The sequence below is a fragment of the Phaenicophaeus curvirostris genome, chromosome 4 (genome assembly GCF_032191515.1).
Source record: "Phaenicophaeus curvirostris isolate KB17595 chromosome 4, BPBGC_Pcur_1.0, whole genome shotgun sequence".
Classification (NCBI taxonomy): domain Eukaryota; kingdom Metazoa; phylum Chordata; class Aves; order Cuculiformes; family Cuculidae; genus Phaenicophaeus; species Phaenicophaeus curvirostris.
Window position 1 is genome coordinate 6,177,429 of NC_091395.1, and position 14,202 is coordinate 6,191,630.

General features: G+C 38.4%; 1 protein-coding gene across 9 annotated transcripts in view; it reads left to right on the forward strand.

The window, feature by feature from the left end:
• The window catches only part of BLTP1 (bridge-like lipid transfer protein family member 1), a 121,645-nt gene that overhangs the window by 94,311 nt on the left and 13,132 nt on the right, over positions 1–14,202 (forward strand). For 5 of the 9 annotated variants that reach the window (XM_069855169.1, XM_069855170.1, XM_069855172.1 and 2 more), the window contains 12 exons: positions 619–728; positions 2,176–2,266; positions 2,798–2,860; positions 4,467–4,711; positions 5,664–5,879; positions 7,203–7,383; positions 9,207–9,399; positions 11,505–11,666; positions 11,789–11,928; positions 12,969–13,170; positions 13,687–13,890; positions 14,007–14,186. In XM_069855169.1, coding sequence (XP_069711270.1) covers positions 619–728; positions 2,176–2,266; positions 2,798–2,860; positions 4,467–4,711; positions 5,664–5,879; positions 7,203–7,383; positions 9,207–9,399; positions 11,505–11,666; positions 11,789–11,928; positions 12,969–13,170; positions 13,687–13,890; positions 14,007–14,186 — 1,987 coding nt within the window. The remainder of the gene's footprint in view (positions 1–618; positions 729–2,175; positions 2,267–2,797; positions 2,861–4,466; positions 4,712–5,663; positions 5,880–7,202; positions 7,384–9,206; positions 9,400–11,504; positions 11,667–11,788; positions 11,929–12,968; positions 13,171–13,686; positions 13,891–14,006; positions 14,187–14,202) is intronic. The other 4 variants (XM_069855173.1, XM_069855177.1, XM_069855174.1 and 1 more) reach the window with 3 other exon arrangements.

Here is a 14,202-nt window from a genome sequence, read left to right on the forward strand (position 1 = left end):
TAATAGCAGTGATAGGAAAATAGCGGTTTCACAGATACTGTAATGTAAATGGGTTTATTTGCACACTCAGGAAATAGTCAGAAAGAGTATATTTGAAGATGTCATTCACTCTTTCTCTTAGATTTTGAAGTGATTCCTTATTGGGCTGACAAATGCAGAGGCAAGCACGTTAACTGCCTGGGAAAATGTTAGATACTGATTGTATTCCACTTGGCACGTGTGCTTTCTGTAAGCATGTTCTAAATATAAATAAACAGTGTATTTGCAAAGTTAGGAGATGTAAAAAATAAAAGCTGCTCTCATTTTAGTTCATGTTTTCCTGTTACTGGAGAGCTAGTGTGGAAAGATATCTGTCGAAGCGATCAAATTATTAGCTTTGAGGATACGTTTCTCCTGGTAACAGGACATTACCAATTCCAGCAAGTATGAAAAGTGGACACGTATCCCCAGACAAGATGAAGATGCTGGCAAATGCTTTTAAGAGATGCATATTAGCTACTATGGAACAAAAGAAAAGATCTTTTTCCTTTTCTGGCACACCTGTGTAAAACAGGATTTTAGCTTGCCAGGGTTCTTCTGTGTGTTCTCAGTTACTGCATTTAACTATTTTTGGTTTAGGCCGCCTCCTTGAAAGACAAATGGGGTCTCAGCTACAAACCCAGCTATAGCCGATCTAAGAGTATTTCAGCATCAGGCAGACCACCTCTGAAGAGGATGGACAGAGCAAGGTAAGATCTGGGAATTCAAGATCTGTGTTACCAACAATAGTACATGTAAGTGAGGAAACATTGGACTTGGGCTCTAAGAGTCCTTTTGCTGCCTACAGCAGCTGCCTGTGTTCAAACTGGGTAGGAGAGAAGGGCATTTTGGAAGAAGGGCATGTTCTAAAAGGAACTTTTCACCTTTGTTTGTATCTTCTTTTTGAAGAGATATTTGAAGGGAAGTTTCCACTTCTATGACAACTTTACAAATCGTGCTTTCATGACATACTGAAGTAACGTATATAGGGAAAAACTGCATATAATCACTTTCATTTCTACACTTGATTTGTAATCATCTGACTTAAAAAAGGGCTGTTGTCATGAAAAGAAGGGAAGGAGATTTGTGAATGATGGTTTTCTTTTAATCTTTTCACCTGTATAACGTGTACTGCTTTTGTTTCATCATTTAATGACTGGTGAGCAAACTGCAATTTTATTGTGATGCCTTCTAGTCAAGTGTTTGCTTTGGTTTTAAATTACATGTGTTTGAGTCTATTGCTTCTGAAAATCCAGCCGAAGCATTCAAAGTTTGAAGTTAAAAATGTGCTGCATTATTCTGTATTAAATATAAAAGATTTGAAAATTAAAAGGAGTTAGAATTTTTAGGACTTTTTTCTATGAGAATAGAAATTCTTAATAGAAGTTTGCTTCAAATTTGAATACTTCTGCAGAAGTGAATGGATATTTATAAATAATCCAAGTATAAAAATATCAGATAGCAGATATTTCAGCATAAAACCAGTACTCTAAAGTGAATTTTTCAAGCAGCCCAAGTCTTTCTTCTGAATCGATTAGTATTTTTGATAATTAAAGCACAGCAGTTGTTGAAGGCATGAAGGTTCTAGTTCAAGCTGTCAGATGAAAACCACTTTGATTTTACCTTTTCGTGAGGTTATCTGAGGAGAACCAGAAATTGTATGGAAAAGATGCTGGGGCTTTTCTGTTGCTTTACAGAAACACAAAGTTCTGAAAAACTTAATGAGCACTTTGGTTGTGAATGTAAAGTCATATATATACACACACAGAGATATATATATATACTGTAAGGCCAAGTAATTCATTTCAGTTCCATACATAAAGTGCCAACTTGCTTTAGGCCCCATTGTGGTAGATCACAAATAGTTTATTTCTCTGTAATTTCTGCATGTTGGCTCAGGATTGGAAAACTTGCATAAAGAAACAAGCAGAGATTGGCTAGCAGTAGGCTACTGGCCCAAGTAACGTGTAGCTTCCTTTCCTTTCCTTCTCTCTCTCCTTTTTCCTTTATGTGTACCCTAAGTGCTTCAATTGTGATTTTATACTTCCTTCCATAAAAAAAGGTAAGTACAGACTGTAGGCTTTTATTGCCTTATACATGAACCTAAAATTCTGTAGTAAAACTCAACAAGCTGTTGTGTTTTGGTTTTGCTTACAGCTCTCGACTAGGAGACAGTGAAGACCTGCCAGATATCCGTGTAGATGCTGCATCTCCTGGGCCAAGAGTAACCTTCAACATACAGGATTCTGTAAGAATTACTTTACTTGCTGTATAATTGTATTTACTCTGCCACTGGGTCACACGTTCATGAGACACATTTACTTAGGAAGACTTGAATCTTTCGTATGTCTTTGGGTGTCTGTTTCTGTTCGTGTGTGCCTCAAATGTGGTTTTGGAAAACGTTTTTTGATAGAAAACAGATGTTCTTTGGTTTCTTAGCCAAAATTAATTGAAATTAATTGAATCATTAAATAAAATACTTTTTTTTTAGGCTGGCACAGTAGTAATACAATTGTTTCTGATTTTTACATCAGAAGCGTGCAAAAAATCATCTAGTATTTTTTGTGTTCGAGTATGTTTAGAGTTTTGGAAATGGCTGTTAGTTTGCTGTAGGCTTACAGGTACATCCTGTTATGTATTTGAAATGGATTGTTGAATCTTTGGGTTTGTTTGTTGCTATGTTTTCTCATTTTTTAAATGTTCTTATTATGTTGTTTTTGCATGGCTGAGATAATTGCAATTGTTTTAATTCATTTTTTTTTCTTTACTTCTTATTAAGTTGAATAAAACAGCTTTGGGGATTGCACAACAATCCAGCTGTCCAGGGGAAGGGTATTTTCAGGTATTTCTGAGAAGAAACAAGTATTCTTTGCCAGAGAACTAATTTATCTCACAGGGAGCTGCTTATCAATGTTTCATCTCTTTTGCACTCAGCTAAACAGAATGTATATCAAATTGAAAAATATATAAATATAGAAAGCAAGCAAAAGGACATAATTGATTGTCAGTGAGTCCCCATCCCTAGAGGTGCGGAAAAGGCAGGTAGATGAGTGCTTGGGGATGTGATTTAGTAGTAGACAGGTATGGTTGGAGTAAAATGTGCTTTGGAAGAAGATTTGGGGGTGTTTGCTTTCATCTGTGACTTTGTGTTCCAAGACTGTAGATATCTACACCAATACAAAATAATTTGCTAGGTGGTAGGACCTCTTCTTGCACTTTTATTCCTGTTGGAATGCTTGTATTTTATCTGGAATAAGACATTTTCGAATAACAGTGAGTAGGGAATGTGCCAAAACTTAATACCCAGAGAACAAATAGTAGAGTTTTTCAACTGCTCTAAGAAACATGCTTAGGGGAAACAGTAAAGATTATTTAAAAAAAACACCAAACCAAAACAAATTAAAAAACCCAAACCAAACCAGTAAAAGCTAAACAAAACCAACCAAACAACCAACCAAACTCAAGATACAGTAGTATACTTTCTCCCTTCAAACTCAGCTCATGCTCCCAAGACATAAATTCCTATTTCTCAGAGAGAGGTGGAAATGAAACACAAAAATATGCTTTGCACATTTAAGTGCGTTCACATTTAAAAGCCATCCTACCTTTTCTTGTTGTAGGTATATGTAAGACCAGTTAGCTTAAGGTTTATTGGCATAGCAAAACGCTGTCTCACGCTTAGAGCTATCAATTGTTGAATTTTTAAAAGAAGAAAAATCCTGCTGCTGTCATGAAGTCAGTTCTTCAGTCAAGCTTGAGCTTGAGTTTGAGATGACTGTGCAACTCTGTAGTAACAGCAGCTTTGTAGTGACTTACAGCTGTGTAGGTTGTGCTGGGGTTAACCTACCATCTCTAGATATTTTGTGGAGGCATTTTAGGAAGTTAACGTTGAGACATTGCTTGTGTGGTGCTTGTGGCGTGCTTTATGTGAGAAAGAGGAGGCCCCCTTTGGGAATTCGGCCCCAAGTTTGTTTTGTGTTAGAGCACGTGTGCCCAAGCACAGCCCAGAACTGCAAACTGGTGCTGTACATTCTGTGTTAGCGTTGTGCACGTGCGCCTCACTAACGCTGCTGGGTGCCTCACTGCAGGGTTCACCATGATTTTTGCTGTCTTTCGTTTGTTTCTTTCATATGTTTTTTAAATGGATATGAAATGTTTCCATTCCTTCTGATTGTGCAAATTGGTCAGAGCATGTTACGTGTTCAGCTAACAGACTCGGCTCAATCATGGGGCAGTGGCAATGGCAAACATCTCCCCACCAAGCTTTCATTTCTTTCTTTTTCATAATGTCTTGCAATTTCTACACCTGCTGTCTCTGTATTATGAGGAACTTGGGAGTGGGAGTTTCTCATAGCACTCTTGCTTTTTTCTCTCCAGAGCTCTCTAATGCATTCACAACAGAAACGAATCCGTGGAAATGTAACATCTGTTTTCTTTTTTACAATCAGTTTCCAGAGGAGACAGAAATGGACCTTTTGTCTGTAACTGTTGATGGTCCCTCCCATTACTCGTCTACTAGTGAAGGCTCATGCTCGGTATTTGGTTCACCCAAAACTCCGATTGTCTTCTCACCCGGCATTCCCTTCCAGCCTGAAGAAGGACGCCGGGATGACAGCTTATCCTCAAGCAGTGAGGACTCTGAGAAGGAGGATGACCATGAAAGAGAGCGGACGTACTTTCACAGGAAACCACCGTAAGTAACAGCCCTAAGGAAGAACACAGAAATGAAGGAAATGGACTTGAAATATTGACTTTAAAGTTACCAAATCTGTTACTGATGAAGGACTGAATTTTGCCTGAAGTGTGTGTGGAAGGGAGAGGAATTTGTATTCATCGGAGGTAATTGTCAGGGCAGGAGAGATTCTGATCTGAAAAGAAGGCAACTGTTAGAAATTGCAGGGCTTGGAACACAATAAAAGAACTTGGAAAGTGAGTTTTTTGAGGTTTTAGTGGGACCAAATCAAAGTTTTGCCAAATATGGCATAACTTTCACTTCTATCCAGTGATTCTGTCTGCACAAAGTGCATGCAATAAATGTAAATGTTTACGAATATGAAAGCTATTGGATCTATCTTTTTCTTGACTGAGAATTTAAGAAAGGCTTAGTTCCCGCATTAGGGCGGGCTGAGAGAGTTGGGGTTATTCAGTTTAGGGAAGAGAAGGCTCCAGGGAGACCTCAGAGCAGCTTCTAATACTTAAAGGGGGCTGCAAGAAAGCTGGGGAGGGGCTCTTGACCATGGAGTGCAGGGACAGGACAAGTGGGAATGGTTTTAAGCTGAAAGAGGGGAGATTGAGATTAGATATTAGGAAGAAATATTTTCCAGAGAGGATGCTGAGGCCCTGGCTGAGGTTGCCCAAGGAAGCTGTGGCTGCCCCACGCCTGGAGGTGTTCAAGGCCAGGTTGGATGGGGCCTTGAGCAACCTGGTCTGATGGGAGGTGTCCCTGCCCATGGGGCACCCTGTACCAAGAAAGGATACTTAATAATGTGTTAATGGAAGGTGGATTCTTGTAATACTGTGCGCCAGATAATGCCTTTTCCAGTTGTGTTCTTAAAAGGTTATACACTGAACGTGGCCATAGCCTAAGAATGTCTCCATCAGGTAAATGTCATGCTAATCCCCAGCCCACGATTGTGTCCATGCAGGAGCACCTCTCGCAAGAAAGCAACAGGCTTTGCTGCCGTCCACCAGCTGTTCACTGAGCGCTGGCCAACCACGCCGACCAACAGAAGTGTGACTGGCACCACCACAGAAAGAAATATTGACTTTGAACTTGATATCAGGGTTGAAATTGACTGTGGAAAATGTGTGCTGCACCCTACAATGCTTCAGCAAGAGCATGATGATATCAGTTTGCGAAGGTAAGAAATGTGTTACTCAATTGCTTTATGAAGGACAAGGTATGAGTTCTTTGTTCTGGTTTAGCTGTTAAGCCCATCTTATATTTCCATCACTTAAGTTATGACCATATGTGCAATAACTAATGATTCTTAAGGACCAAGCTGTTTGAAAAACATAGATGTGTAATAAATTAGTTCCATACCCTCACTTTATTCTTAGTAATTATCACTACGTCAGAGCATCACTTTAACCTGCAGTTGTTACGGCTGAGTACGACGTGTGGAGTTAATTGATTAACAAGAATCAAAAACTGCCTCTCTTCTATGTTTTATGTCATGTTTTATTGTTCATAAGCAAAATGTTAGGCTTTCCAAACACTTAGATTATTTTTTTTCAGCCTCCAAATAAGTAACTTTGCAACTTAGTGAATCTTTATAGTGGTTTGACTAACAGTGGGCTACTATTGTGTTTTCTTATGGTCTCTGAGGGCTCCCATTACTTTCTGAGTGTAAAAGCATGTGGATATTCTGTTTCTTAATAAAATGCTTTTTTTAAAATTATTATTATCACTTGAGGTGACAGAATTGCTTTACTTCTGATCTTAATGAGGTTTGATCTCATCCTCGGTTTTTAAATTCTCTCCTTTTTTCATGTATGTGTGATTTGGGGATTTAATGGTAGCTTTATGTTACTTTTTAAAATGTCATATGTTAGTAATATTGTGATTCTAAGAAACGTATTTGGAAACAGAGATAATTCTTAAGTATAGTACAAGGCAATGAGATTTACTTGCTTTCACTCTAATTGTAAGGAATAGGAACAAATGAGACATACCTTTTGTCACTAAGATATATCCAAGAAGATGTGTAATTAGAAAGCAGTTTGGTTTCTGTCTTTCTAAGACACTTTTTTCTAAGAATTGATACAGAAGGAAAAAGAATCTCTTTAAGAGTTTATATGAAGGCAGTCTTTACAGCAGAGATTGAAAATTGAGAAGTGTTTTCTGCATATCAGGGACTCTTCACAGCTCATGTTGATAAACGTGACTGAAAGAGTGCTGAGCGCTGAAAGGTTTATCTCCAATGACCTAACAATAATTATTTCAGGCAGTAAAATCTTCACAATCATATCATGAAAATGGTGAAACCAGAATGGGCAGACAGAAAAGGAGGAGAGGTCATGGAAAGTAAAGAGTGAAACAAAGACTGAAATGCTTCCTTGTATAGTTGGTAACTACAAATTTGGTTTTAGACATCTCTAGGTTTTTTTAAATGCTAGAAAATATACTTATATTAATATGAGTATTAAACTTGATTTAATAACATGCAGTGAATTTATTTTAGGAGTTATGATCGGAGTTCCAGAAGTTTGGATCAAGAGTCTCCTTCAAAGAAGAAGAAATTTCAGACTAATTATGCATCTACTACTCATTTACTTGCTGGCAAGAAAGTGCCATCATCTCTACAGACAAAATCTAGTGATGTGGAAACAACGGTGTTTTATATTCCTGGAGTGGATGTAAAGGTAAAGAGAGTCTATAGTTCAGTAGGGAAACACTTGCTTTGTCTCTCTGCTCAAATATGATTTCAAAGCAAGTGCATTGTTACAGTAGGTACGAGTTCATGTGTGCAGAGCATCTCGACAAAATCTTTTTTCAGTTACATTGATAATGCTAAAATAGGAATAATGATTTCTGTAATACTACACTGAAAACTGATAGATGCTTTTAGCCTTATTTTCTTGGGGAGAGGGACCCCAAAAGTTTGTATGTACTATCAAACCCAGAGCTATGTGAAATGACGCTCCATAATCATGGAATCATAGAATGGTTTGGATTGGAAACTCAAAAGCTTAAAAACTTAAAGCTCATCCAGTTCCAATTCCCTGCCGTGGGCAGGGATACCTTCCACTGGATCAGATCGCTCTGTGATATTACACAACAAAATCAGTTCCATTAACATTTTGGTGTCAAAAATCAGTTATTTGTTCTGGAAATTTTCTTCTCTGACAGGTAATCTATATTGTATGCTCTTCTTAAATGAAGGAAATCCGTTCAATGTCTGTAATTCATGGGAGGAACAACTTAGTAGTTGGCCCACTAACACATAAAGCTTTCTTACTGTCTCTTCTGTATTGCTTGTTACAGCAGTCAGAGGCTTGGCATATAAACTATTCTTTTTAAGACAATGTTATGTCAAACACCGCTGAACTGTACACTCCCTTTTTTTTTAATGACTGTGTCTGTATCCTAAGAAGAAAAGGTCTGAAATGTTCTTGTATTTGTGATTTGAAATCCTGTGGACTAAGAACAGGAAAAATAGGTCACTACTGTATGGAAACTTCATGCAGTTCAGTTGAGGCAATGCCATAAAATGCTCTTCACTTGAAACAACGTGGCTTTCCTAGTCTTTGGACGTGGAAGGGCTCTATGTGTCCCTTTACTATTATTTTTAGATATAACAGTTATGCCTCAGATCCTGCCTGCTGCTTGTAGTCAAATTTAGGAATACCTAAACATTCTCTACAGCTTTTATTAAATTCTGGGGTTTCATTGAGAGTGCATTATGCCCATGGAGGAGCGCTGAACTCCCAGAATATTTTATTACTTTTATTTTTTATGCAACTTTCTGTATGCGAGTGTTCAGAAATGTTCCACTGTGCACCAATACAGAAAGCAAGCTATGTGGACAGGAATGAATAGTTGGTGATGCAGGATGTGTACGACTTATAACAGAGTGGAGGAGCAAGCTTTAGGCAGTGTTCCCAAATAGTTCGTTTCCTCTGTTCCTCTGTGTTTCCCTAATACTTTTTTATGGTCTAATAATTTATATACCTTTTTTGTACAAAGATTTTAGAGCTTTACGTGCATTGGCTCTGTCTGTAGAACATGAATTGGAATGTAATGGCATACAAGAAAGCTGTGGAGGGACTTTTTATAAAGGCATGTAGTGATAGGACTAGGGAGAAACGGCTTTAAATTGGAGAGAGGCAGGTTTAGATTAAACATAAGGAGGAAATTCTTCACGCTGAGGGTGGCGAGACACTGGCACAGGTTGCCCAGGGAAGCTGTGGCTGCCCCATCCCTGGAGGTGTTCAAGGCCAGGTTGGATGGGGCCTTGGGCGGCCTGGTCTGGTGGAAAGTGTCCCTGCCCATGGCAGGGGGGTTGGAGCTGGATCATCTTTAAGGTCCCTTCCAGCCCAAACTGCTCTGATTCTATGATTTATAATGATATTTTTGCGAATAATGCCAAAAAAAAGGAAGGAAAAAGAAAAGAAAAAGGGAAGGGGTGACACAAAACTGATATGTTGAGGTGCTTGTGTTAAATTGATCTTTCTTTGCTTCCCAGTTGCACTACAACTCTAAGACTTTAAAGACTGAATCGCCAAATACTTCTCGAGGATCCTCTTTGCCAAGAACCCTTTCCAAAGAGTCCAAGCTGTATGGTATGAAAGATACTGCCACATCTCCTCCTCTGTCTAGCACTATCCACAGCAAGACTAACACCTTACTTCCTCCCCAACCCCCACCCATCCCATCAGGTACTTATAGACAATAACCTTCTAAAACTATCATGGGTATAGAACTTTCCTTCGTGTAATCTACTAGCTTTAGATCTGCCTGTACTGTACTTACCAAGTCTTTGACACTGATTGCAGAAAACTGATCCCAGAAGCATGAATGCAGTTCGTAAAGCTGTATTTTTACACATCTCTTGCTAAGCCAGTCTCACAACTATTGCTGTCATAGTCACCATATCTCAGTTGTGGGCTGTCACTGCCTTCTTCTTTTCATTTAACAAAGTAATGCTTATTGCTGGAAAGTAAAGTTTAAGTATCTGTATGAGAAGTGATTCCTGACTGCTTTATTCTTCATAATTAATGAAAAAATACTCTGATGAGTCTTTACTTCCAGACATTACACTAGTCCAAGAATACTTTCAGCTTTTAAGTGCCTTCTGCCACGTCAGTAACGCGTCAATCTTTGCTTTCTGGAACTAGGTTGCTTCTTGTAGTACTGAAGCAGCTGTTTAGATGTATTTGTATTAATCAAAACACCAGATTTGTGTCCTCAATTGTTGTAGACCCTTAAATAACCATGATTTCAAATAACATGAGTTCTAAGAATTTAAGTTTTATCTCCAGTGATTCCTGTTTTCAAGCAGGAATCTGTTACATCACGTCAGATCTAGAGGTACGTAGATTGCACTTCCAGCCTCTGAGACATTCACTCTTCTCTCCTTCGGCATTTGAACATTCCTTGAAAAACAAAGCCAAAATGTAGTCCAAATTTGACAAGCAAGCAAAATTAATAACTGGAAAAAAAATGTGTGTGAGTTTTTATGGGTTTGTTTTTTTAATAAAGCCAGTGAAGATGCTGGGAGAGAACAGTGAAGTGGGGACACTTTCCTCAATTATCCTGTTGACCCATTAGCTCTTTCTCCTTTAGGTGTCCATCCTTTTTATGACTACTGAATGTTGTGTAATCTTGGTTTATACCACTTCTTTTCAATTTTGGTCTGTATTTTCCTATCCTCTTTCCAATATTTGCCTTTTAATTTTTACCATGTCATGTCCAGTTACCGAATCTTGGGTTTTTTCATGTCTTTGGCGAGAGGCTTACAGAAATTGTGCCTGTATGATGATATAAATATCTCCCAAAATTAGGGATTGCAGTTACTTTATTTCTCTACATAGTGTGTTTTTATAAATATTTATTAGTTTTTTAAACATATTTATTATTGTTTACATAACTTTTTTTTATATTACTCTTCTTCTGGAATGAAACCTACCTATTCTTACTGTCTTTGGTCTCCAATAAGAGCAAGGTAGGACAGAATAGTCGGAAGCACTAGACAGGATAGTTTGTTTAGCATGAAAATTCAATGCTTGAGCTTTTTTTTAGCAAATAAATGGATTTTTAGGCTCTGGTTTAGTTGTTTGGTTAATATTTATCTTTTTCTTGAAGAATTTTATATCAATAAGTTCATTTATCTCTGTTCATTCTAATAGATGCCTCTCACAGAAACAGATACTGTGCTGGTACTAATACCCCTTCTGTGCACATTTATATTTTAGTAAGCATGGATCCAGGTGCTACAGAATTAGAAGACAACAATCCTTTTAGTAGTTAGTACTGTGGCTACCTCCAGGCGTTTAAAAATGCTGGTTTAGAATCGTCAGTTATTCTTCTCATAAATACAGCAGGGCTTGCCATTTACAATTTTAATTCTTTGATTTATTTTCTCAGTTTAAACTGACATTCTTCCCAGGCTCCTATATTTATTTTTCCTGATTCCACTTCCATTTCCAGTCAGCTGTGGTTACTTTGCACTCTGTATTTGGAGAAGAATTGTGTGTGTCTGACTTCACTGCTATTTTTTACAAAACAAAGCGATGGCAGGGCATAATAGTGCTTGGTCAAAGACATACACAATGGATTTGCGATGGAGCATGGCAGGCTAACGGCTGGTTTTGCGCAGTTTTCTTAGTGAAAACTTATGTTTTAGCTTTTTGTAACTGATCTGATTTATGCCTTTTCAGATGATGATACAGAGAGTTAGTGGGAACAGCTGTTATCTTCTAATGTTTATCAGTTACTGGTGAGTGATGTTACATTAGACAAATTAATCATTTCAATGTTGCAGCCAAAGGGAAAGGAAGTGGTGGAGTGAAAACTGCTAAACTGTACGCGTGGGTTGCACTCCAGTCGTTGCCAGAGGAAATGGTGATTAGCCCGTGCTTACTGGACTTCCTAGAGAAAGCTCTTGAAACCATTCCAATTACACCCATTGAAAGGAATTACACAGGTAGTCTGCGTTATCTGTATTCTACTACTCTATGCTTGTGCTTTGCTGCTGCTTTCTGGTGGCGTTGAGATGCTCTTCCCTTGAAATTCCACTTTCTAATGAGTTCTTTTACTTGTTAAAAGCTGTCAGTTCACAGGATGAAGACATGGGACAATTTGAAATACAAGATCCCTTAGAGGAGTCCACAACATCATTAGTATCATCCTCAACATCAGCGTATTCATCCTTCCCTGTAGATGTGGTGGTTTATGTACGAGTTCAGGTGAGGTTTTAACTCAAGATTAAGTACAATAAGTAACTCCACTCAGTCTTTGAGACAATCAGTGCTTCTAAATTTGCTTTTTAAAAACCAAAAAGTATTTTCAAGGGTCCTTTCCAAGATGCTCATGTCTAGTGTGATGATAAAATAGAATTTCTTTCAGAAGTTCTGACACATGTTAGTCCCATGGAGACCAACAGAATTGAGCTATTTTGAGAAGTCACAAAAGTTCTGAGCTTTTTAATCATTATCTTTTCCTTGTCTCTTTTGGATTCTTTTTGAAAATATCTTCATAAATAGTATTTATATCCATAACAAAACGAAAATAGAAAAATGTGAAAAATTAAGGAATATGCAGTTATCTACAAAGTGTGTTCATACTGCTTAATAGTTGATATATCTGGGCTTTTTATATGTGTGTGAGAGGAAAGTGCTACCACAATGTGATTCAGAGCACTTGTGCTTTATCTGAATGTTGGTGTTATATTCTTGCACTTCGTTTAAACAATGTTTTTTCTGGCATAAACTCGATTACATTCCCAAATTGAAAAACATTCTAACAAATGTTTTTTTTAATATACATCTGTATGTACGAAGATGAACCATGACATTCTCTCAGCGTTTACTGTGAACTCATCTGGCCAAGAGCGTGTTGAGGGGAGCTGAGGTTTTCAGCATCAGCTCAAGAGTCAAGTGACTCCATAGTTCTTGCAGATGAGTGAAGCTATGAATTGACTTTGGGAAGAGGAAGAGAGGGGGAACTTGTGTCCTCTGCTTCATCCGCAATTGCTGTTTGTCTTCTAAATACTGGTTCCAAATAATAGCCCTGGTGTTGGAGAGATTCCCTGAAATTACTGTGCCTATATAAACTTGTGTACAGTCACCTTACTCATTCCAAAACCAGTCTGAACTGATTGTGAGTTCCTTAGGTTTAAAAAATAAATATGTAGCACTGGGGGGTTAGAAATCCTTTGACACAAGTCAAACTGGGGATGTTTTTAGTATTTCATAGTTGTTCATTGAATGCTCTGGGTTTTTTTCAGCCCTCTCAAATCAAGTTCAGTTGCTTGCCGGTATCAAGAGTTGAATGTATGCTGAAGTTGCCTTCCCTGGATCTTGTTTTCTCTTCAAACCGAGGAGAACTGGAAACACTGGGCACAACGTACCCGTCAGAAACTGTGTCAGTTGGTGGCAGTACTTCACAGAGCAGCTCAAAGAATTCAGTTAGTAAATCTGGAGCACCAGGTAATGTGTATATGTGTGTTTATACTATTTGCAGCTTGTAGCATAAATCGATTTTATGTTCTGCTGTCCCAAATTGGAGCAGAAGATGAGGTTTTGCACACCTTAAGGCTAGACATTTATGTATTAGTGAGTTACGCAGGGTTGTCAGGCATCAGCACAAGCTGCCCGGGAAGGTGTTTGAGTCACCGCTGGAGGTATTTAAAAGATGGATAGATGAAGTGCTTAGGAATACGATTTAGCAATGGAATGGTGCAGCTGGACTTGATCTCAAAGGTCTTTTCCAGCCAGACAGTTCTCTGATTCTGTGTTGTATCAGTTTCTTGTAAAAGCTTGAACAGATATAGTATATTGGAGTTTTTCTTGCACTGGTTAAGGGACTTCAGTTATCCCTTATAGAAGGATATTAAGATACATTGCTGCTACAAAGGCATGATTTGATGTGCATTTGATCTGTTTATTTCACGTTTGAAAATGTTTTCATACTCCAACTTTTCCAAAAAACCTCCTTGACTTTAGGTTCCTCCCCCGGACTAGGCAGCCCTCTGGGCAGGACGCGGCACAGCAGCAGTCAGTCAGACTTGACTACGTCGAGTAGCAGCTCTTCAGGCCTGAGCTTTACCGCCTGCATGTCTGACTTTTCCCTTTACGTCTTCCATCCGTATGGAGCCGGCAAACAAAAATCTGCTGTTACTGTTCTAACCCCTGGATCGGGAGCCTTAGGTATAGAACCAGTTTTTGTTTGCTTTCATCAACATTGTTCAAGTTTAGCATGGTTTTCCTGAACTGAAGATTTGAAAAGGTGAGGGAAGATTAAACTTTTTCCTTTCTTTTTCTAGGTAATGTGGATGAGGAACCAACTTCAGTCACTGGCCGGAAGGATTCTTTGAGCATTAACCTTGAGTTTGTGAAAGTCAGCCTGTCGCGAATAAGGCGTACAGGAGGTTCCTCCTTTTTTGAGAGTCAGTCTGCAAGCAAAGCCACCAGCAAGATAGACACTACACTGATAAACATATCTGGTAAATGCTTGTTTCA